Here is a 21705-nt window from a genome sequence, read left to right as displayed (position 1 = left end):
ACTTACTGTAAAGCTGCAGTAATCAAGACAGTGTCATATTGGTGAAAGAATAGACCAGTAGATCAATGGAACAGTATAGAAAGCCTGGAAACTTAAGGGCAGAGAAAGGTTTCTTGAAAGCAGCCAGAGAGAAATGATGAGGAACACCTGTTCAGATAACAGATTTCTCATCTGAACCATGGGGACCAGTGGAAGTGGCACATTATTTCTTAAGTGTTGAAATAAAATAACTGTCATTTGTGAATTCTGTATTCAGCAGAACTGTCCCTCAGGAATTAAAGGGAAATAAAACATTTTCAGATGATGGAAAATAAAAAAGAATTTGTTGCTTCCAGATCTAGCATTAAAGATTGGCTAAAGGAAATTCTTTAAACAGAAAAGAAATGATAAAAGAATAAATCTTGGAGCATCAAGAAAAAAGAAGGAACAATGGAGAGAGCAGAAATACAGGGACATAAAGTAATAGACTCTCCTTTTCCTCCTGAGTTTTAGCAATCATATTTGGTGACTGAATAAAAATTATAAAACCATCTGATACTCAATATGATGATATTTAAAATAGGATAAAGGACCTAAGTGGAAGTGAGGTTGCCACACTAAAAGTGGTAGAACATTACACCAGTAGATTGTTATAAGTCACATATGTATATTCTGGTGCCTGGAGTAACCACTAAGAAAACTGTACACGAATGATAGAGTGGCCGATTTAGTCTTAACATTTCCATAATTACTATAAATGTAATCATTACCTAAAATGTAAATGCAGATTGGTTGAAAAAATGTGACTCAACTATATGCTGCTTGTAGGAAAGTCACTTCAAATTCAATAACGTATGTAGGTAGAAAGTAAAAGAATGGAAAAAGTATTCCATGCAAGCATTAACTGAAAGAATAAAAGGGGCAGGAATGGCTATACTAATCATTGATAAATTATATTTATTTATTTTTATTAAAAAAATTTTTTTTTACCATTTTACCATTTATTTATTTTTTGAGAGACAGAGACAGAGCGGGAGCTCTGTCTTCACCAACTGAGCCACCCAGGTGCCCTGACAAATTATATTTTAGAGCAAAGAAAATTACCAGAGACAAAGAGGAACATTGCATAAAGACAGAATGACAGATTGGGGCACCTAGGTGGCTCAGTTAAGTGTCTGACTTTGGCTCAGGTCATGATCTCACAGTTGTGTGGGTTTGAGCCCTATATTGGGCTCTCTGCTGACAGGTCAGAGCCTGGAGCCTGCTTTGGATTCTGTGTCTCCCTCTCTCTCTCTCTTTCTCTCTCTCTCTGCCCCTTCCCTGCTTGTGCTCTGTCTCTGTCTCTCAAAAATAAATAGATGTTTAAAATTTTTTTTTTAGGGGCGCCTGGGTGGCGCAGTCGGTTAAGCGTCCGACTTCAGCCAGGTCACGATCTCGCGGTCCGTGAGTTCGAGCCCCGCGTCAGGCTCTGGGCCGATGGCTCGGAGCCTGGAGCCTGTTTCCGATTCTGTGTCTCCCTCTCTCTCTGCCCCTCCCCCGTTCATGCTCTGTCTCTCTCTGTCCCAAAAATAAATTAAAAAACGTTGAAAAAAAAATTTAAAAAAATTTTTTTAAAAGATAGAATGACAGATTAAATATTTCCAAGGGTTAAGAATGTGGAGTGGCAGGTGGGGTGGGATCGGGGAGATGTGGGAGGGAGCTGTATGGTTACAGAAGGGCAATATGAGGAATCCTTATAGTGTTGGAACCATTTAGTATCTTGACTATGGTGATAGATGTACGAATCTACACAGGTGACAAAATTATATAGAACTTACACGTGCACACACACACACACACACACACAAATGAGTATAAGTAAAACTGTGGAAATCTGAATAATATTGACTTACCAACATCAGTGTTCTAGTTATGATATTTCACTGTTGTTTTGAAAAATGTTACCATTCGGGGAACTTGGTCAAAGTATACAAGGAATCACTCTATAATTTCTTATAACTGCATGTGAATCTATTATTTCAACTAAAATTTAAATTATTAAAAAAAAAAACAGGTTCAAGGAGGCAAGAAGACATGACAGCTAACTGTGGTGTTGGGTTCTGGATTGGATCTTGGAACAGAAGAAGGACATTATTGGAGACATGCAGAAGTCAGCAGTTAGAATGATTAGAAACAGACTTTGAAATAATTGATTGATAGCTTTAAGAATCTAAATGACAAGATCAACAATTTCAGCAAAGAATTAGAAAATATAAAAAAGAATTAACAGGGTGCCTGGATGGCTCAGTTGGTTAAATATCTGACCCTTGATTTCTGCTCAGGTCATGATCTCATGGTTGTGAGCCACGCTTCGGGTGTGGAGCCAGCTTAGGATTCTCTCTCTCCCCAACTCGGTGTCCTTGCCGTGTTCACGAGTGCATTCTCTCTGTCTCTGTCTCTGACTCTGTCTCTCTTTCTCTCTCAAGAAGAAAATATTAACAGAAACTGGAGATACAGTAACTGATTTTTAGGAACTTTAGATAGAGATGAAGAGAGAATCAATGAACTGTAAGAATAAGAATATGTCTAAGAATATGTTGGGAAAACACCTGGACAGAAGCACAGAGAGGCAAAGGGATAAAAAATACTCTGTCATTTGTGAGCTTGCTTGTGCTGTGCTCTCTCTTTCTCTCTCACACATACACACAGTGGTTTTCTGTGAACCATTTGAGAATAAGATACATCTGTCTCGTGGCCCTTGGCCCTTTAAATTGAAGTACTATTTAGGGGCACCTGGGTGGCTCAGTCGGTTGAGCATCTGACTCTTGGTTTCGACTCAGGTCCTGATCTCGCAGTTTGTGAGTTCTAGCCCCGTGTCCAGCTCTGCGCTGACAGTGTGGAGCCTGTTTGGGATTCTTTCCCCACCCCCTCTGCCCCTCTCCCGTGTGTGCACGCTCTCTCTCAAAAATAAACTTAAAAATTTTTCAAAAATAGTGTGTATTTTCTAAGAATAGTGATAGTTTTAAGAGACTTAAGTATTAAGGTACTGTTTTCACCTTCAGTAAATTTAATACTGATATAATACCTTTAATATATTGTTTGTACTGAATTTTATCAATTGACCTGATAATGTCCTTTATATTTTTTGCTTCCCCCACCTCCAGTACCAGATCCAGTGTAGGGTTGGGTATTGCATCATATCTTTATGTCTCTTTAGCCTACTTTAACCTCGAATATGGGTCAGCAAATCTTTTCTGTAAAGGACCAGATAGTAAATATTTTCTGCTTTGTGTCTGTATAGTTACTCACTTCTGCTCTTGTAACATGAACATTGGCAATAAGCAAAAGGGCATGGCTGTGTTCCAACAACATTTATTTACATGAACAGTTAGGCAGGATTTGGCCTACGGACTATAGTTTGCTGATTCCTGATCTACAACATTTCTACTGCCTTTCTTATTTATTTATTTATATTTATTTTTAATGATATTGACATTCTTTCATGAATACATCCTCCCTCTTTTAATCCAGTTTCCTATTTTGCTTTTGCTTCGTGTTTCCTCCTGGTTAGATTCAAGTTATGCATCCTTGGTCAGAATACTGTGTAAGTGAGGGGATATCGCTTCTCAGGATATCACATTTGGAGGCAGGGGATGCCTGTGTCTTCCTTATTTTTTATATTAATTTTCTTCTCCTGTTTGAGGTATTATCTTTTTTTTTCCACTATCTACTCACTATTTTATTTCCTTCTTGCAACCAGTAAGCAGTATGTGGGGAAACACTTTAAAACCATGCATATATTCTGCTCCTCATTCGGTTTTCCTCCTGCTTTTTTGACATCCATTGATGCTAAAAAATATTTTAATACTCCTCTCTCTGATTAATAGAACAAAGATTTTAAAACACTTCTCTTGGGGCGCCTGGGTGGCTCAGTTGGTTGAGCGTCCAGCTTCGGCTCAGGTCATGATCTCGCAGTTCAAGAGTTTGAGCCTCATGTCGGGCTGTGTGCTAACAGCTCAGAGCCTGGAGCCTGCTTCAGATTCTGTCTCCCTCTCTGTCTGACCTTTCCCTGCTCATGCTCTCTTTGTCTCTCTCTGTCTCTCTCTCAAAAATAAACAAAAACATTTAAAAAATTAAAACACTTTTAATTGACATATGGAGAATATTACACCATATATACTGTGCTCTTCAAAATATTCATGAAGTAAAAAGGAAATCACCCTGGGAATTTGAAATTTTGAACTCATTGTTAATGAGAGTATTATATGTCAGAAGATGGGATACAGCTAATGCAATGCAGAGAATGAAAGTTAGGGCTTTTAATGCATGCATTAAAAAAGATTGAAAATCAGTGATCTGTTTTCAACTCAAGAATATGGAAGAACTGCAAAATATATTAAAAGTCATTAGAGTAGAAAAGACAAAATTGACTGGTGCCTGTTTGGCTCAGCCAATGGAGCGTGTGACTCTTGATCTCAGGGTTGTGAGTCTGAGCCCCAGTTGGTTGTAGAGATTACTTAAAAAAATAAAATCTAGAACAAAAGAAAAAAGAAAAAGAAAAGACAAAACTGGTAAGTTGCTGGGGAGATTGATAAAGAGAAAAAGAAAACAAATTACTGATGTCAATAATGATAAAGAGGGTATCACTATAGATTCTAGATACATTGGAAGAATCATAGGAGGATATTACTAATGTTTATTCTGATAAATTTGAAAAAATCAGATGAAATGGCAAACTCTAGTAAAACCAACTTGCTTAAAAGAAAACTTCAGGCTCAGATGTCTTTACCAGTGAATTCTTCCAAACTTTTACAGGAGAAATAGCACCAATCTTATACAGACACTTCTGCATAAGGAAATAGGTAAAATTTCTTTCTTGTTTTTATACAGCCAGCATAATTTTGTTATGAAAACCTGACAGAGAAAAAGTAGGTCAGTCTAACCAACATATAAAAAATTTTAAACAAGATATTTGCAAGTTGTATCCAGCAAAATATCAGAAGAATCATGACCAAGTTGGGTTTATTTGAGAAATTCAAGGTCAATTTAATATTTGAAAATCAATATCATTCACAGCATTAATTGAATAAGGGAAAAAAGGCAAATGATCATTAGATACACAGTTTTGGTGTTTTTTTTGAAAAAATAGAACTCAATACTAATGTTAAAAATCTTTAGCAAACTAGGGATACAAAGGTACTTCCTTAATCTGGTATTAAGAAAGGGTTTTGCAAAGAACTTAGGGTAAATATCACACTGGTGAAATACTGAAAGCTTTTCCCTGAGATTGAGAACAGAACAAGGATACTTACCATCACCAATATTTTTCCATATCATAATGGAGATCTTAACTAATTGTAATAAGGCTAGAAAAATAATAAAGTCATAAATATTGGAAAAGAAAAAATGAAATAGTCTTTTTTTTAATGTTTTTATTTATTTTTGGGACAGAGATGGAGTATGAGCAGGGGAGGGGCAGAGAGAGAGGGAGACACAGAATCCTAAGCTGGCTGCAGTCTCTGAGCTGTCAGCACAGAGCCCGACGTGGGTCTTGAACCCACGGGCTGTGAGATCATGACCTGAGCCGAAGTCGGACGCTTAACCGACTGAGCCACCCAGGTGCCCCCCCTTTTTTTTTTTTAACAGCAGATATGCTTGTATTAGTCATAGTTTTTGCCTGGGATAATCAGAATGGTATTACCGTATCACAGAAATGAAAATTTCATTGTTAAAAAAATATAGAAGTGGTATTTAAAGTTTTGGGCCAGTATGAGATCAATATGACTTCCATCAGAGAAGCAGATTGAGGTTGGAGCCCTGGGGCATTCCTACAACTAGAGATTGGGACAAGCAGGTGACTTTAGCAGAGGGGATTGAGAAGAGGTTGTGAATTGAGAGTGGAGGGTTTTGGAAACCAAGTGAAGAAAGTGTTTTAAGAAAGAGGGAGGCATCAGCTATTTCAAATGCTTATATAACTTAGCAAAAGGATTTGGTGGGGGGGGGGAGTGGGGTGGGGGGGTGGCTGAGGAGGTTAGGGTTAAAGCCTAGCTGGAATGTGTTAAGAAATTAGTAGGTGAGAGCGTTGTCAGTGAGAGTGGATAATTCTCAAGACTTTTGCTGTAAAAGTGAACAAAGAAGTGGCAGCAACGTGAGAGGAACACGAGATAAAGGGAGGTTTTTTTTTTTTTTTTTAAGTTTATTTTTAAGAGAGAGAGTGAGATAGCACATGCGCAAGTAGGACAGGGGCAAGGGGGAGGGGGACAGAGGATCTGAAGTGGGCTCTGCATTGACAGCAGAGAACCTGATGTGGGGCTTGAACTCACAAACCATGAAATCATGAGATCATGACCCAAGCCGAAGGCAGATGCTCAACCACCTGAGCCACCCAGGCACCCCAAGGGAGTTTGTTTTTTAGGAAGGGAATACGACAGCTCATCTTCTGCTGATCCAATAGAGAGAAGTGTGGGGTAGGGGTTGGAATTAGGTTTGTTCTGCTGGTGCCCTGATTGAGTAGAATTTGAGGATTGTAGGCCCAGGTAGAAAATTTAACCTTAGATGGATTTAGATAGTTCATCCAGTATAACTGGAAGGCAAAGTACATGCATTTAGTAATTGGAAGAAAATCTAGTTCTCTCGTAATTTCTTTCTTTTATTACTATTCACTTAGTGCCGTTAGGACGCCAGGCACATTTCTAGGCACTGGAATTAGTGAACAGAACAGACAAAAATCTTCACTGTCATGAAATTTACATTCCACTGGGGAAAAATAGATATGAAACGAATAAAGCAATTCACTGATCATCCGCTGAAATTGAAGAGGGGGAAGAGGGTTTGGAAAGTTGAAAGAAAATAAGGTATAAAAGAGAATTGACCAGAAAAATGGAAGGATTGTTGTCCTGCAGTGCTGAGAATCTACTTGAGATGTGTTTATAAATGTGAAGTAAGACCAGTCAGCACAATGTTGTGTCTCTAGTTTTATCCGGCTATTTGGTTGCATATACTAAGTAAGCAGAGTTGGGTTCAGCCAGGTTTAGGGTTTGCCATATGTGTAATTTCAGCTTGCTAAGATGCCACTGAGTGTAAAATGCACTCTTACCTCGTGTACTAAGAAAGAAAAAAAAGCACTTCCTTTAAATTGTGACATGCCGTTGATTTTACGGTGCATCCTGGTTTCTGGACTATTAGGAAAAATTTGTTCATTTCAGAATTGGTGAAATTAGTAACTGGGATGGTTTTTACTTGAAAGCAACAGAAAATCCAAACTTAAATGGCCTTTAGCTATGAAGAGGAGCCAAGGGGGATATGAGGAACATGGCAGCCTGTATGAGACTTGTTTCCTTGGCTCTCCCAACTGCAAGCACTCTGCTTTTCTTGAGCCAGCTTGCTGTGGGGACCTACAGGAAACTTACAGGATCTGGGATCTGTTGTGATCCTTCCAGACAGAGAGAACTGATGTATAACTGGGCCAGTGTAGCAGGGGGCATGGATGATGAAGCAGCAGATCCCGGAAAGTGTGATGTTGCACTCATGGAGTATAGTTGGTGTTCCTGACCTCCACAAGGTCAATATATTGCTGAATGGATGGGCAGAATCTTACCTGTGCTTGAGACCAGGGGAGTGTTGGGAGACCTGGGAGCAGAGAAGATTCATACTTAGATGGGATGGGAGTGTAAGATGGTACACCCACTTAGGAAACGTTTTGGCAGTGTCTTTAAATTTAACTATATATCTATTATTTGATCTAACGATTTCACTTTTATGTAGTTATCCAAGAGGAATGTCCACACATGCCCACACAAAGGCTTGTACACAGTATTCTTAGCATCTTTATTCATAAGAGCCTCTAACTACATAATCCAAGCATCCGTCAACAGGAGAATGAATAAACAGGTTGTGGTATATTCATGCAGTAGAATACTACTCAGCAATAGGAAGGAGCAAATTGCGGATACACACGATACTGAGAAAACATTTTGCTGATCAAAAGAAGCGAGGCACAAGAGTGTCTCTGTATGACTTTATTAAATTAGGTTGTAGAAAACTGGTCTATAGTGATGGAAATAAGATCAGTATTGGGAGGGATTACCTGCAAAGTGTGTGAAGGAACTTTCCGGGGTAACAAGACCCATTTTGTGTGTTGTTTGGGAGGGTTCCCCACGTGTGTACATTTGTCAAAACCTAACAGATAGTACATTTAAGGTGCCATTTATTGTATATGAATTACTCCTCACTAAGATTGATTTAAATTTTTGGTTGGAAGAAATCAAATCAGTATAGCAGTCATACGTCGTACTGTATGTGAATAGATTATATTATGACAGTAAAACTGTCAGGTTAAGAAACAAAACCTAACCATATCCTGTTTAGAAGAAAGAGACTTGAAAATTTGGTAAGGAAATATGAAAAATAGAGTTGGATAAAGAACTATGGCCCAGGAAAACAACAAAAAAAATCGGTTGTCAGTAGACAAGGTGGAATGTGAACATCAAACTATATAAGTGGGTTATTATCATGATAAAAGAGACAATTTATGAAGATCTAATAGTTATGGAGCTTATATGGCTAAATAGCTCAATACATAAAGCAAAAATAATGTGGCAAATGTGTCATGGTATGGGATTTTGATATAGTTTTCTCAGAATTAGATCTTGTAGGTAACAGGTAAGAATATAAAGGGTTTGAATAGTGAATTCAATAAACTGAATTACACATACATAGTAGTTTACATTTCCTACAATAGATTATCTTTTTTTTTTAATTTAAAAAAAAAATTTTTTTTAACGTTTATTTATTTTTGAGACAGAGAGAGACAGAGCATGAACGGGGGAGGGTCACAGAGAGAGGGAGACACAGAATCTGAAACAGGCTCCAGGCTCTGAGCTGTCAGCACAGAGCCTGATGCGGGGCTCGAAGCCACAGACCGTGAGATCATGACCTGAGCCGAAGTCGGACGCTTAACCGACCGAGCCACCCAGGCGCCCCAATCTTTTTTTTTTTTTTAATTTTTAACGTCCAAGGAACTTTGGTCAGAGTTTATCAATGTCCAACATACTTGACCACAAAGAAAATCTTAACAGGTGAGAAAAGTTGAGGGTTTTTTTATAGGCCACATTGCCTGGTAATAATACAAATAAAGTAGAAATAATTGTAAGCTGACTTCTTTGAAACCCGCCTCCTTTGGAGGGTTCCCCTATTTTCCCTGTATTTGTTTCTACCACATAATCACCCTCAACGTATTCTTGAATTGGAAAGTTGGTAGAAGCAACAAGTTAATTCTTTATATTTCTGGTTTTGTATTGTTGAAAAGCCTTTGTTTCAATCCAGTGTCTTTGTGTGACTGCCAGTGAAGTGAGCACAGGCATTACTGGTATCTACACCTGGATTGCCAACGAGAATGTAAAACTTGACCTGAAAGTTTAGTTGATATTCCTAGCCTTCCCCTTTCAAATCTCTCTAAATTTTCAGTAACCATTTGTTAGCCATTCACTAGAACATAGGGAATTTTAAGTTAAAAGAATTTATTTACTTATTTATTTATTACAAATGTAACTTCATTTTGTTTGTTTGATTTTTTTTTAATGTTTATTTGTTTTTGAGAGAGTGCAAGACAGAGTGCCAGCCGGGGAGGGGCAGAGGGAGAGGGAGCCACAGAATCCGAAGCAGGCTCTAGGCTCCAAACTGTCAGCACAGAGCCTGACGCAGGGCTCGAACTCACAAACTGTGAGATCATGACCTGAGCTGAAGTCAGATGTTTAACGGATTGAGCCATCCAGGCACCCCCCCTATTTATTCATTTATTTTTTAAAAAATGTTTATTTATTTATTTTGAGAGGGAGAGTGCACGCGAGCGAGGAAGAGGCAGAGAGAAAGAATCCTAAGCAGGTTCCATGCTGTCAGCATAGAGCCTGACGCAGGGCTTGAATTCACAAACCATGAAATCATGAGCTGAGCCGAGATCAAGAGTTGGGTGCTTAACTGACCGAGCCGCCCAGCTGCCCCTCAAGTTAAAAATTTAAAAGTAACAAGAATACAGAGAGGATGTGGAAAATAGCATATTCTCACGTATTGCTGATGCAAATGTGAGTTGTTACAGCCTTTTGAAAATTGGCAGCTTATTTAACAATTAAAATTCATATTCCTTTGGCCCAGTAATCCTCCTCCTAAGATTCTATTCTTAGAAATTAAAGCACAAGTAAGGCCATATGTATAGGGATATTTATTGCAGCAATGTGCATAATGCCAACTGACTGAAAACAAAATGAATGTTAGCAGGAGAAAGGCAGGAAAAAAAACACTACCTCCATAGGTTAGAATATGCTTCATAAAAAGTGAATTAGACTAATACCTGTTTAGTTGGAGAGACTCTCACAAAGTTTTGTTGGGTTAGAAAAGGAAGATGCAGAAAAGTTTGTATAATATGTGTAGCCAAAAATTAAGAGAACTGTGCATATATCATGGGCTCATGAATATGAAGAAAAATAGTTAAGAATGCTTACTAGGTGGTTAAATGTTTATCTTAATGTGGTGTGGGTGGGGGTATACTTGGGGAGAAAAGTTACAAAAGGTGAATCGTCGTTTAGTTGACAGCTTGTCTGTGATCATAACTATGCATTGTCTGTAAAATTATGTAAATGCTAGATTTAAAAATACTGAGTAGATATTTAAAATAAAAATGACCTATTTCTTTTCTAAAAGTGATGCTGATTTGCAAATACCTGAGCATGTCTATGTGCAGTCCAGAGCAACCCTTAGGAGCAAAACAAGCATAGTAGAAAGCCAGAAAACATTGTGAGCTAGAAGGGCCTAAACTATATCCACACATACATATACAATAAACCAGTAACCAGTGGGAAGTTTATTTGCCCATAAACTGGAAGTGGTCTCTGTGGTTGGTTGATGCTGCGTTCATCACCTTTGCATTCCTTTGGTTGGTCATCCTTGGTATTGGCTTCCCGTTCAGCCTTGTAGCATAATGGCTGCATTACTGAGATTTGTGTTTGGGGCACAAATTGGTTATAACAGTGTGAGAGGAAGGTGCAGAGAGCAGAATTGGGCAAAGGAAAAAGTTGAACTTCAGTGTAGGCCTGACAAAGGGGTGCTCAGAAGCAAGGACTGTCAGAGTTGTTTTTTGTTGGATTGCTCCAGACTTTCCACCCTTTGTGGTATGGACCGCCCTGGGCAGGGTGTGACCTGGGGCAAGGCAGCTCCTGAACTGTAAGAGCCGGTAAAAACTGTTGACCAGGCTGTTAGTCCTTCCTCAGAAGGGAGATTATGTGGCAAATCTCCCTGTCTACCACACTGTCTTTGTTAATGAGAAAATACTTCCTGGAAGGCCTCCATCAAGCCTTCCCCTGACATTTAAGTATTTGACTATGTGCTGTGACAGAAACTAGTAATGACCCTTCGTCTCCTTTCTCCACTTCTCTAATGAAGGGAATCCTGATTTTTCACTGAATACATGGTCATTTGGAATAGTGGCTACATTTCTCAGCCTCCCTCTACATTTAGATATGTCATTAAGTTTTGGCTGATGGGATATAAGTTGAACTGTCTTGTTTGACTTAGAAGGAGGGATTGTGCACTTTGTTTTCCTCCTTCCTGCTGGGTAGAATGTGGGAATAAAAGCTGGAGTTTGAGCAGCCATCTTGGATTATGAGGTGGAAGCCACGTGTTGAGGATGACAAAGCAACTAGATAGAAGAACATTAGGTCCCTCATGATTATGGAAATCCTTTTGTGTTCTCTGTATTTCTTACCTTTGGACTTTATTATCTTGGTTAAGCCATTACTATTTCTGTTTTTCTGTCAGTTGTGTTAGGTTCTAATCAGTTATTGTCAGGGGGCATAGGAAACCATGAGTGGCTCAGACTAATCTTTTTGGGTTAGAATGGATGTTGGGAGTAAGACATGGAGATACCAGTATCCAGGTGAGTACAGCAGAGGGAGAGAAGGGCAAAAGGCCAAGAAGGATTTGAAGGTGATGATAATTGTGATGGACCATGGAATCTTAACTAAGTGGGAAAGTCGAATGTGTGTGTGGTGGGTGATGAGCATGAAGAAGTGATAGTTCAGTGGATTGGAGGTCCCCATGGGGATGATGACTCACTGGAAAGGGAGAACTAGGCTAAATGAACTTGAGAGATAAGAGATGGTGGCCAGAATGTAGGATGCCTAAAATGCAGATTTTGGTACTCATGCTGTTACAAGAAATGGCAGGACCCAGACGAGTGGGTGACTAATATGGGTGGAAAAAAAGACTGTTAATGGTGAAGTTAAGAAATGGAAAACCCAGGGGCGCCTGGGTGGCTCAGTCTGTTGAGCGTCCGACTTCAGCTCAGGTCACGATCTCGCAATCCGTGAGTTTGAGCCCCGCGTCAGGCTCTGGGCTGATGGCTTGGAGCCTGCTTCCGATTCTGTGTCTCCCTCTCTCTCTGCCCCTCCCCCGTTCATGCTCTGTCTCTCTCTGTCTCAAAAATAAATAAATGTTAAAAAAAATTAAAAAAAAAAAGAAATGGAAAACCTGGGTTCTGATTAGAACATCTTATATGTTGATGTAGTTGAATGAAATAGATGCTAATATCAGTGGGCAAGAAGGAATAACTGGGATGTCAGTAGATAAGTCAGAAAGTAAGGGAGGCAGACCCAGAGGAGAGCATCTGTTTCAGACAGGCTGACATTGGTGATGGAAGACGGACAAAAGATGATCTGGAAACAGCAGTGTGGAAGGAAATAGCATCCTTCTTAAATTTCAAAAGTTCTATATAGGAAAAGATACCAGACACAAAATATAAAGAAAAAAGTAAACTGAGAAAATGTATTTATAGTACATTTTACATGCAGATGGGAGCTCTTTAATATAAAAAGAGCTCCTAAACATTAATTTGAAAAAGACAACTTGGTAGCAAAGTGGGCAAAGAATATGGAATTTTAATTCAGAGAGGAGGAAATACAAATGACCAAAACATATGAGAAGACACTTAAGCATCAAGGTATGTACCAGCCAAAACATTAATGAGATATCAGTATATGCCTATCGTATAGTCAAGACCTAAAAATATTAAACTTCAGACTTGGCACGAGTGTGGGAAGACAGGTGCTGACGGTCACTGCTCGTGGGACGTGGTAGATTGCCTTCAGAAGTGGCAGCCAAATGGCTGTGATGGGTCCGTTGTGTATTGTGGCTTGATGTGCTTGCCTGTCACAATTCTGCTCTCCACAGTGTTATTGTATTAAATACCCTTTAGTTGTAACTATAACTGTGTGATCTTTTTAAAAACCAGCTCGTATTTATAAGTAAGTTCTTGTAGCCATTTTCATGGTAGCCATTTTCAAAGTATGATTTTCCTATCTCAGCTAGAAAGATTTAGATACGCTTTTTTTTTTCAATTCCTGTTGGTTTTAATGTATTTGTACCTCCCTTTCTTAAGTTTATGGAAATTATTTTTTTCATCTAGATTAGTATAATCTGACTATAGCTACCCAGTCATTTTCTTCTGGTTATAGTGTGCATTAATGTACTTACTATGCTTAACTTGCATTATTTGAGAATTAAGAAAGATTAGTATGTGAAACTTGGATGGACTTACATTTTTGTTTTTTGTTTTCTGTTTGTTTGTTTGTTTTTTGCATTACAGACTAACTGGATCTTCTGGGTTTGTAACAGATGGACCTGGAAATTATAAATATAAAACAAAATGTACATGGCTCATTGAAGGACAGTAAGTAGTAATGGCTGGTTTAAATTTTTTTTTTTTTTTAGAGCTCAGTGTGGCGTTACTTTTTTTACAAGTAAAATTAACAACCTGTAGCATAGAGTACTTAAAATATTTTTTATTTGATAACTTTTCATTTGACAAGTGAATATGATTTTATTAACCTTCATTGTGAATTTGAAAACAATTTTTGTTTTCAGTTTTTGTCTTGTGTTGATTTAAAGCTGTGAATGAATTATACACACCAGAAGTTTGTATATTTTCAGTTATCATACTTAGAACTGTTGAATATTTTAAATGATTTATACCATTAGAAAATTATAATATTATATCATTTTTCTAAGTACTTATTTTTATTGTGGGCAGAAAAATAAAAATAGCTTCTTCTCTGGGCCTCCTGTGCCCCTCCAGCTCTTGCCTTCTTCTCTCCATGGCACATCTTTAAAGCAGTGTTTCTCAAACTTTTTGGTCTCAGGACCCCTTTACACTCTTAAATTTTGAAAATTCCAAATAACTCTTGTTTGTGTGGGTTATATCTGTGTTTATTATATTATAAATAAAAACTAAGGAAATTCCTTATTAACTCATTTAAAAGCAATAATAAACCTACTACATGTTAGCACAAAATGGCATATTTTTATGAAAAAGCAAACCCTATATTTAAAAAAAATCAGTGAGAAGAATGGTATCGTGTTACATTTTTGTAAAATCACTTCTCTGTCTGGCTCAGTAGAAGATAGGTGGATTATCATATTTTCTTCTGCATTCAGTTTGTTAGAATATGTTATTGTGGTTGAAGCATGTGAAGAAAATTAGGCTTTACTTGAATGTGTAGTAGGAAAAGGAAGGATATCTGAATAACATTTTTAAATAATTTTGGATGGTCTTCTTTGACACTGCATCAAAGCTTGACAAGTGCTAATTTCTTAAACGTAAATTGCAATGTGGAATCTAAAACATTATTAATGAACTTTTGGAATTTAAATTAAAATCTTTTGAGTTTTCATATACTTTTGAATGGCTCTTTAAGCCTTGCATGGTTTTGTAACAGGTTATATGGGTTATTTAGAAAATAGTGGTTCCCTGAACTATTCAGATCTTCCAAATTTTGATATATTTCATGATACAATATGAAAAAAATCACATTGGTTCATGTCACCATTTAATCTCATCAGAAAATTTTAAGCATTGGGAAGTTTTATCTGGGTGGCAGAGACAGATTTTCCAAAACTAATTATTGCTTTGAAAGCCTGAATTTTATCTTTGGCAACAAATACTGCCAGTTGTTTTCTTTGAAGTGACAGACCTGCTTTGTTCATTTTTAAGGAAGTATCTACCAGATATCCGAGTCTGAGTAACCATAGTTTGTCAGTTGTCCTTTCAAGTAAAAATGATAAGTAGTGTTCGAGAAAAAAGCGATAGGTTCAGCTCAGCACTCAAACAATTGCAAAAGCGATTTTCCTGGAGCCCGCAGTACTTTGTTAGACAGCAGAAGTGCTTTATGCACACTTCCCAGCCTGTCAGGCAGAATATTCAAAAGATGTGTCTTCGTGGGCCACAGTTTAATAAAGTTAGCAGTTTTTACCGCTTAATAAAGACACTCTTAAATGAAACTCCTTTTTCCTTGGGAACGTGTAGTATTAAAGAATAACAGCGATTACTGGTACGGTTTGGTGCCTCTGCCCTGCTCTGTTCTCAGGTACCAGCAGTTTCACCCACCACTGCTCTTGCACCATCAGTAAATGCCAACGGGTCCCAAGGCCTCTGGCATTGTGAGGACCCCACTTTGAGAATGGCTGCTTTAAGGAGTTGTTTGCTCTTGCCCTTTCTGTCAGTTTATTTCTATCTGACGTCTTTCTCCAGCATCCCTCCCAGTGTGCCCTTGGTGGTGGTTCCTCCCGAGCCTAAGCAAAAAAGTTTCACTCCTTCCTTTCTTATCTCCATATTCAGCCTGCCAGTAAGTTCTGTCTGTTCTCCCTCTAGAGTGTCTTCCCAATCCATTTACGATCTCCCTTTCATCTTCATTTCTACAGTTGTTGTAAGACCCCAGCCATCCTCTGTTTTCTGGGCCACGGTGATAGCCTTGAAATTGGCCTCCCGGTTTTTGCCGTTGCCCCTTGCCCACCTCTCGCCTCTTGTCTCCTGTGGTTTCCTCTGTTTGCTCTGTTTCAGACAGGCTGATTTTCTTCACGTTGCCTAGACACATCAATCCCTTTCTCACTAAGACTTTAAGACTGTGCTCTTCCCTCTGCCTGAAACATTGTTCCCCAGCTTTTTTCACATGGCTTATCTCTTGTCATTCTCATCTTTTCCAAAGCTTTCTGGGATAACTCCCTGCCACCTGTTGGACACATCACATTCCTTTCATTTCTTCATGGTAGTTATCATCAGCTGAGTTAACTTGCTTATGTACTTAATTGTTTGCTTAGAGATGTTAGGTAGACACGTGTGGGGTAGAGGGAAGGCCTAGACTGGAGACATATAATTAGACATCACCAGGGTATAAATGGTGCTGATTTTACCAAGAGCTTTTTGAGTGGAGTGTTTGGGTGGAAGCCAGGTTTGAGAACAAAGTGGGTGAGTAGGATGTGAGGAAACAGAAAGCAAAGTCTTGTGTGGAGGTTCACTCTCTTCAGAGGAGAGAGGAGGGGTAGGTTGGGTAATGGCTAGAAGGAGAGTTGAAATTTGAAGTTTTTATGTTTTGTTGTTTTTTTGGTAAAATGTGTGAGACTTAAGGACATTTAAGTATGGATGTGGGAAGTTCCAGATGAGAGGGAGATGTGAAATGTTTAAGAGATGGAAGGAGGAATAGACAGGTGTATCTGTTTTGGAAAATGGGGAGTTGAGAGATTTTTGTCTGAGTGCTGAGCTTAAGCAAGGAGGTGAGACTGAGTGGTTTGAAATAGTAATTGGGAGTTAGTAGCAATTGTGGGGAAGGAGAGAGAGAATTAGTAGTAGGACTGACTGCTGGCAGAAGTAAAGTGCCAATTTGAAGTTGGTGAGCTGTGACCAGTCCTGGAACCAGCCTATCCAGTGTTGTGACTACCTCCAGCACAGCTTAGTTTTCTTTGGATTTAATTTGAATCAAAGGAGATCACTGGTTTCCTCTAGACCGGGGCTTTGCCAGGTAGCTCCATGAAAAGGCAGAAGGGTAGGCAAGTTTAAAGAATTGGCAGTTGTGTGTGTGAAATGATGTAGTGTGAAATCTTAAGTTGAATAGGAAAGGAAGTGCAGAAATGAACCAGCTAACTGGTTGGTTCACAGGCTGTTAAAGAACAGCCACTGTATGGGCTGTAGGGCCTGAAGAGGCATAGACCTGTCCGCCTTGTTTACCGTTGCATGATTAGTGGTCTCGCACATAGTAAGTACAAAGAAAAGTAAATCTTTGACCGATAAAGGAATGTTGTTTATATACTATTAATTTCTTCTCTCCGTGTAAATTTATCTTTAAAAATCTATCTCTGTTTTCTTCTCAAATGTCTGGTAGTTATGCTGATTATTATAAATTACTCTTTTTTTGTTCTTTTCAGGCCAAATAGAATAATGAGACTTCGTTTTAATCATTTTGCTACAGAGTGTAGTTGGGATCATTTATACGTTTATGATGGAGACTCAATTTACGCACCACTAGTTGCTGCCTTTAGGTAAGCTCTGTCATACAAGTACTAGTTAATCATTATCTGATTTCTGAATTCAAACTTATCTCCTAGATTGCAAACTTTTATTGCTCATCACTTTTATTATCACTTACTTACCACCTTTATTTCATGGCGAGAGTGCTAGTTCTGGAGTCCTCTGTCACTTGTGTGCTAGGCCTGACTTGGTTTCCTGTAGATACTAGGTAAGTTTCTGGGCAGAGTACTGGACCTCTCATTTTGGTCTCCTGATGTATAAAATTGTGGTGGTACTATCAAGTTTACTTACTTCTTGTGGTGTTGGTGAAGTTTACATTTAAAAAATGTTTTGTGAGTAATATATTGGATATTGTTTTTGTGAAAAATTTAAATCAGGACCCACATTCACCTTGACCCTTGTGTTCCTCATTGCATAGGCCTTCAGGAGTTACTTGTTGAATCCAGATATAGTTTGTGTGTGTGTGTGTGTGTGTGTGTGTGTGTGTGTGTGTGTATTTATGTATATGCATTAATATGGGTGAAGGAAGCTTTTTGGAAAATACACAGAAAATGAACAGCAGTTACCTGTGGAAAATGAGGAAAATACCAATTTTGTGTTGTGATTTTTTAAACAAGTATATTCCTTATTAGGAAACACTTAACACTAAATACATGGGGTATTCTGAATTGTTTTGGCATTTTAGTTTTTATTAACAATAAGTAGTTGTGTTGTTTATTATATTTTTGACTGCATGGGAATTCAAAACCATTCTATTTTTCTTCCTTTTACTCAATAGACGATTTATGAACTATATTTTTCAAAACTGCACATCCCCTTAGAGAGCCGTAGCTGTCAGTTTTTCATCTGCAGCTGACTTTCTGGATTTCTTTCTCTGACTTTAAAAAGAAATCAGTTCGACAAATATTTTTTGTATTCCTCACATGGGGCTGGTGTAGTTGATGTTTCCTGTCAGCGAGGAGGTAACAGAGAGTAAAGAGTACACAAGAAGCCAGAGAGCTCAGGAGATCAGGGGACTAATGTGCCCTTGTATTTCTCCATTCCCTTGGGCTTGGAATTCTCCCCAGCATGTCTTTGAACTGAGCACCGAGGTTATTTTCTGGGTTTCAAAGGTCCACTCTGGAGCCAAAGAGCAGAGTATATAGGCCATGCTAAGCAGTAAAATGTCATTGTCCAAGCGTTGGGCGCACTTATCTTTATGCCAGAGTTTGAAGCGTACCTTAGGTTATAGCAAGGCACCCCAAACTTCAACACAAGTAAGGAAACTATCTCTGTTACGCTGTTATCATGATAGTACTTGGGGGTTCACTTGACACTGAGTTCATGAGTCAGAATTCATGGAGTCCCTATTATGTGCCAGGCACTGTGCATCAGCTTGCCAGTAGCCCTTGGGGGAGCATCAGCCAAGCAGGTGTGCATAACCCTGTGGCTCACCTGGATTGTGTGTCTGGTGAGCCGACACGTGAAGCAACAACAGCAACAAAACAATCAGGAGGCTGTAATTTTTCTAGTCAGTGACTTCTTTTTAAATTATTATTTATTTTTTATTTAATTTATTTACTTTGAGAGAGGGAGCATGAGCGGGGGGCGGGGGGGAGAGAGAGAGAGAGAGAGAGAGAGAGAGAGAGGGAGAGAGAATCTTAAGCAGGCTCCATGCTTAGCATAGAGCTCAACACAGGGCTCGATCTCATGACCCTGGGGTCATGACCTAAGCCGAAACCCAGTCAGAGGCTCAACCGACTGAGCCAGCTGGGCATCCCTAAGTCAGTGACTTCTGAGAGAAGCCAAAGTATATGCACAGATTAATAGAAGGATTTTTATGTTTCTCTAAAAAAGCTGGTTAATTGATAATATACATTAATCCATTGGTTATTTTAAAATTTAAACTGACAACATAGTGTGAATTCTCTAAGATGTTAGTGAAAAAAATGTGTGTTTAAAAATCAAAATTTAGGGGCGCCTGGATGGCGCAGTCGGTTAAGCGTCCGACTTCAGCCAGGTCACGATCTCGCGGTCCGTGAGTTCGAGCCCCGCGTCAGGCTCTGGGCTGATGGCTCGGAGCCTGGAGCCTGTTTCCGATTCTGTGTCTCCCTCTCTCTCTGACCCTCCCCCGTTCATGCTCTGTCTCTCTCTGTCCCAAAAATAAATAAAAAACGTTGAAAAAAATTTAAAAAAAAAAAAAAAATCAAAATTTACCTGAAACACAAAACTCCTAAAAGCACCGATGTGCAGAACACCTTGAAAACAACTGTTGAAGCCATGAGGGTGCTGTCACAAGGTGGAGGCTGAGGGGTGCTGCTGGGCCAGGAGAGTTCTCGAGAGAGGAATCAAGCCGGGGGTGATGTGCAGGCATCCCAGAGTGTTAAGAGCCTGCTGGCAGACAGCCCAGCTAATAAGAAAAGAACCACATGGGATTCAGAAACTGGGGACTGTTTATCCCAGTTCTGCCCCAGTCTCTGTATGAACCTGAACAGGTCATTTAAGTGCTCTTGTACTCGGCTTCTGCCCAAAGTGCTGGCATCGTACCGTGTTTTCTCTGAGTATGTTGCAAACTACAAAGTTTAATTTGATTCTGAGCTGGTTGATCACATTTATCTTTTACATATGGAATTTCTGAATAAAATTTGTTTATCAGAACAAAATTTGGTTATCAAACAGAGTTCCATTAGCAGACAAATCTGAGAACCGCAGGACCAAGACTCTTGCAGCTGTACCACATCTTGATTTTGTGGTGTGTTCAGTTCAACAAATGTATAAACGTAGCACCTTTGTGGAGCAGCTCTTCTGCTGGGATCTGTTGGTAGGAGATGCAGAGTTGGTAGTGGTGATGGAACAGGGAGAGTAGTTTTCCTTTCTGAGAACATCCTTCAACAGAACATTATTCCTTTTAAAGTTTTTTGTGTGTATGTGTTAATTCTTTTTTGGTGGGGGAGTGACATTGATAAGGCAGTTGTTTAGACTGTGATGAAGGGCTGTTAGAGGAGCCATATGATGGCGTCGTCAGACCATGGCGCAGAGAGTAGTCAAAGGCAGGCACCTCTCAGGGTCTCGGACCTTCCTTTACCAGGCAGAAGTACAGACTCTGCCTTGCCCCACCACCGGGCTCTGACCCCTGACTTTAAAAATCTGGCTTACCTTCCAATCTCCCAGCCTTTGAAGAGCGTCTGGTCTTGCAAGGAGACCTAGGACTGCTAGTAAACTTGGGTAGTGTCGTTGGTGAAGTCAGGGTGTGCCCCAGGTGTGTTCACAGAGCCCATGTCTGCCTGGCACCGTGATAATGGATATCTTTGAATAGCGGTTTTCAAAAATGGTTCTGAACAGTGGTACTCTGTGTTTAAAATAAAGGTTATGTAGAACCCCAGGGCAGGCAGTTCTTGATTTGCTCAAGTTGAAAAACTGGCTGCAACCTAAGCTGTGCTTGTGTGTATTTATCTACCTGGGGGCAGGAGGTGGGGGTGGGGGTGGGAAGCAGCTCGGGGTGACAGTTGAATGGCATGCCTGCAGCATCACTTTCTCACCCACGCACTTTCCATTGCTTTGCATGCTGGGTTGAGGCTGCATTTGTATTCATTTACCCTGTAAAAGTTTATTTTTGTCATAAACCAGTTGTTTTATTTTCACACTGGGAGAAAGTAGCACATTCTAAAGCTGTCATAATGTCAGGTTTTCAAATATAAAGAAGCAAATGCCCGAGTCTCTCTGACAGTGGGGAAGCTGACCCCCTTTCTCCAGCATCATGGTCATCTAACATAGGTGGCCCTCGCACCCCTTCTGTGACTCTGTTCTTTCTCCCTCCACCCTTTCTACCGTTCGTCCTGCGCACTTAAATGTCCCCACCATATAAATAATAGATATCGTTAGCCATCATTTACTGACTACCTATTAATGTGAGGCAATCAATGTTTAAGCACTTCACGTGCTGTAATAGTTTGATTCTTATTGTATCACTGCCGGGTGGATAGGATTTCTCTCCATGTGCACTTAGGACACTGAGGTTCCCAGATGTCTATGACATGCCCAGTGATGTGGAGTGAGAATTGGCATTCCCTCTGTCCTAAAGCTCATGCTAGGATAAGAGTGCTGGGTTTTCCACATGTGACTGAAGCCCCGAGTCATCCTGGGCCAGTATTTCTTATGGGAAGATTGCTTTCAGCATATCTGTTTCTACATCGCCCTCTTATAAGTACTTCCCCACTTAGCATTTCAAGGGATTCTGGTACATAAAACTGATGAAAGCAAATGTCACCTTTTCCAAGATGCCTTCCCTAACTGCCCTTTCTAAAGTAGCACCTTTTTTTCAGAATCTTTATTTTTGAGAGAGAGAGAGAAACAGAGAGAGGGAGACACAGAATCTGAAACAGGCTCCAGGCTCTGAGCTGTCAGCACAGAGCCTGATGCAGGGC

General features: G+C 39.5%; 1 protein-coding gene across 4 annotated transcripts in view; it reads left to right on the top strand.

Annotated features, from left to right (window-relative positions):
- The window catches only part of ATRN (attractin), a 161402-nt gene that overhangs the window by 22412 nt on the left and 117285 nt on the right, over positions 1 to 21705 (top strand). For all 4 annotated transcript variants that reach the window (XM_058685027.1, XM_058685025.1, XM_058685024.1 and 1 more), the window contains exons 2-3: positions 13592 to 13675; positions 17200 to 17313. In XM_058685027.1, coding sequence (XP_058541010.1) covers positions 13592 to 13675; positions 17200 to 17313 — 198 coding nt within the window. The remainder of the gene's footprint in view (positions 1 to 13591; positions 13676 to 17199; positions 17314 to 21705) is intronic.

This window comes from Neofelis nebulosa, chromosome 9 (genome assembly GCF_028018385.1).
Source record: "Neofelis nebulosa isolate mNeoNeb1 chromosome 9, mNeoNeb1.pri, whole genome shotgun sequence".
NCBI classification, from domain to species: domain Eukaryota; kingdom Metazoa; phylum Chordata; class Mammalia; order Carnivora; family Felidae; genus Neofelis; species Neofelis nebulosa.
This window is presented reverse-complemented; position numbering and strand designations above follow the sequence as displayed.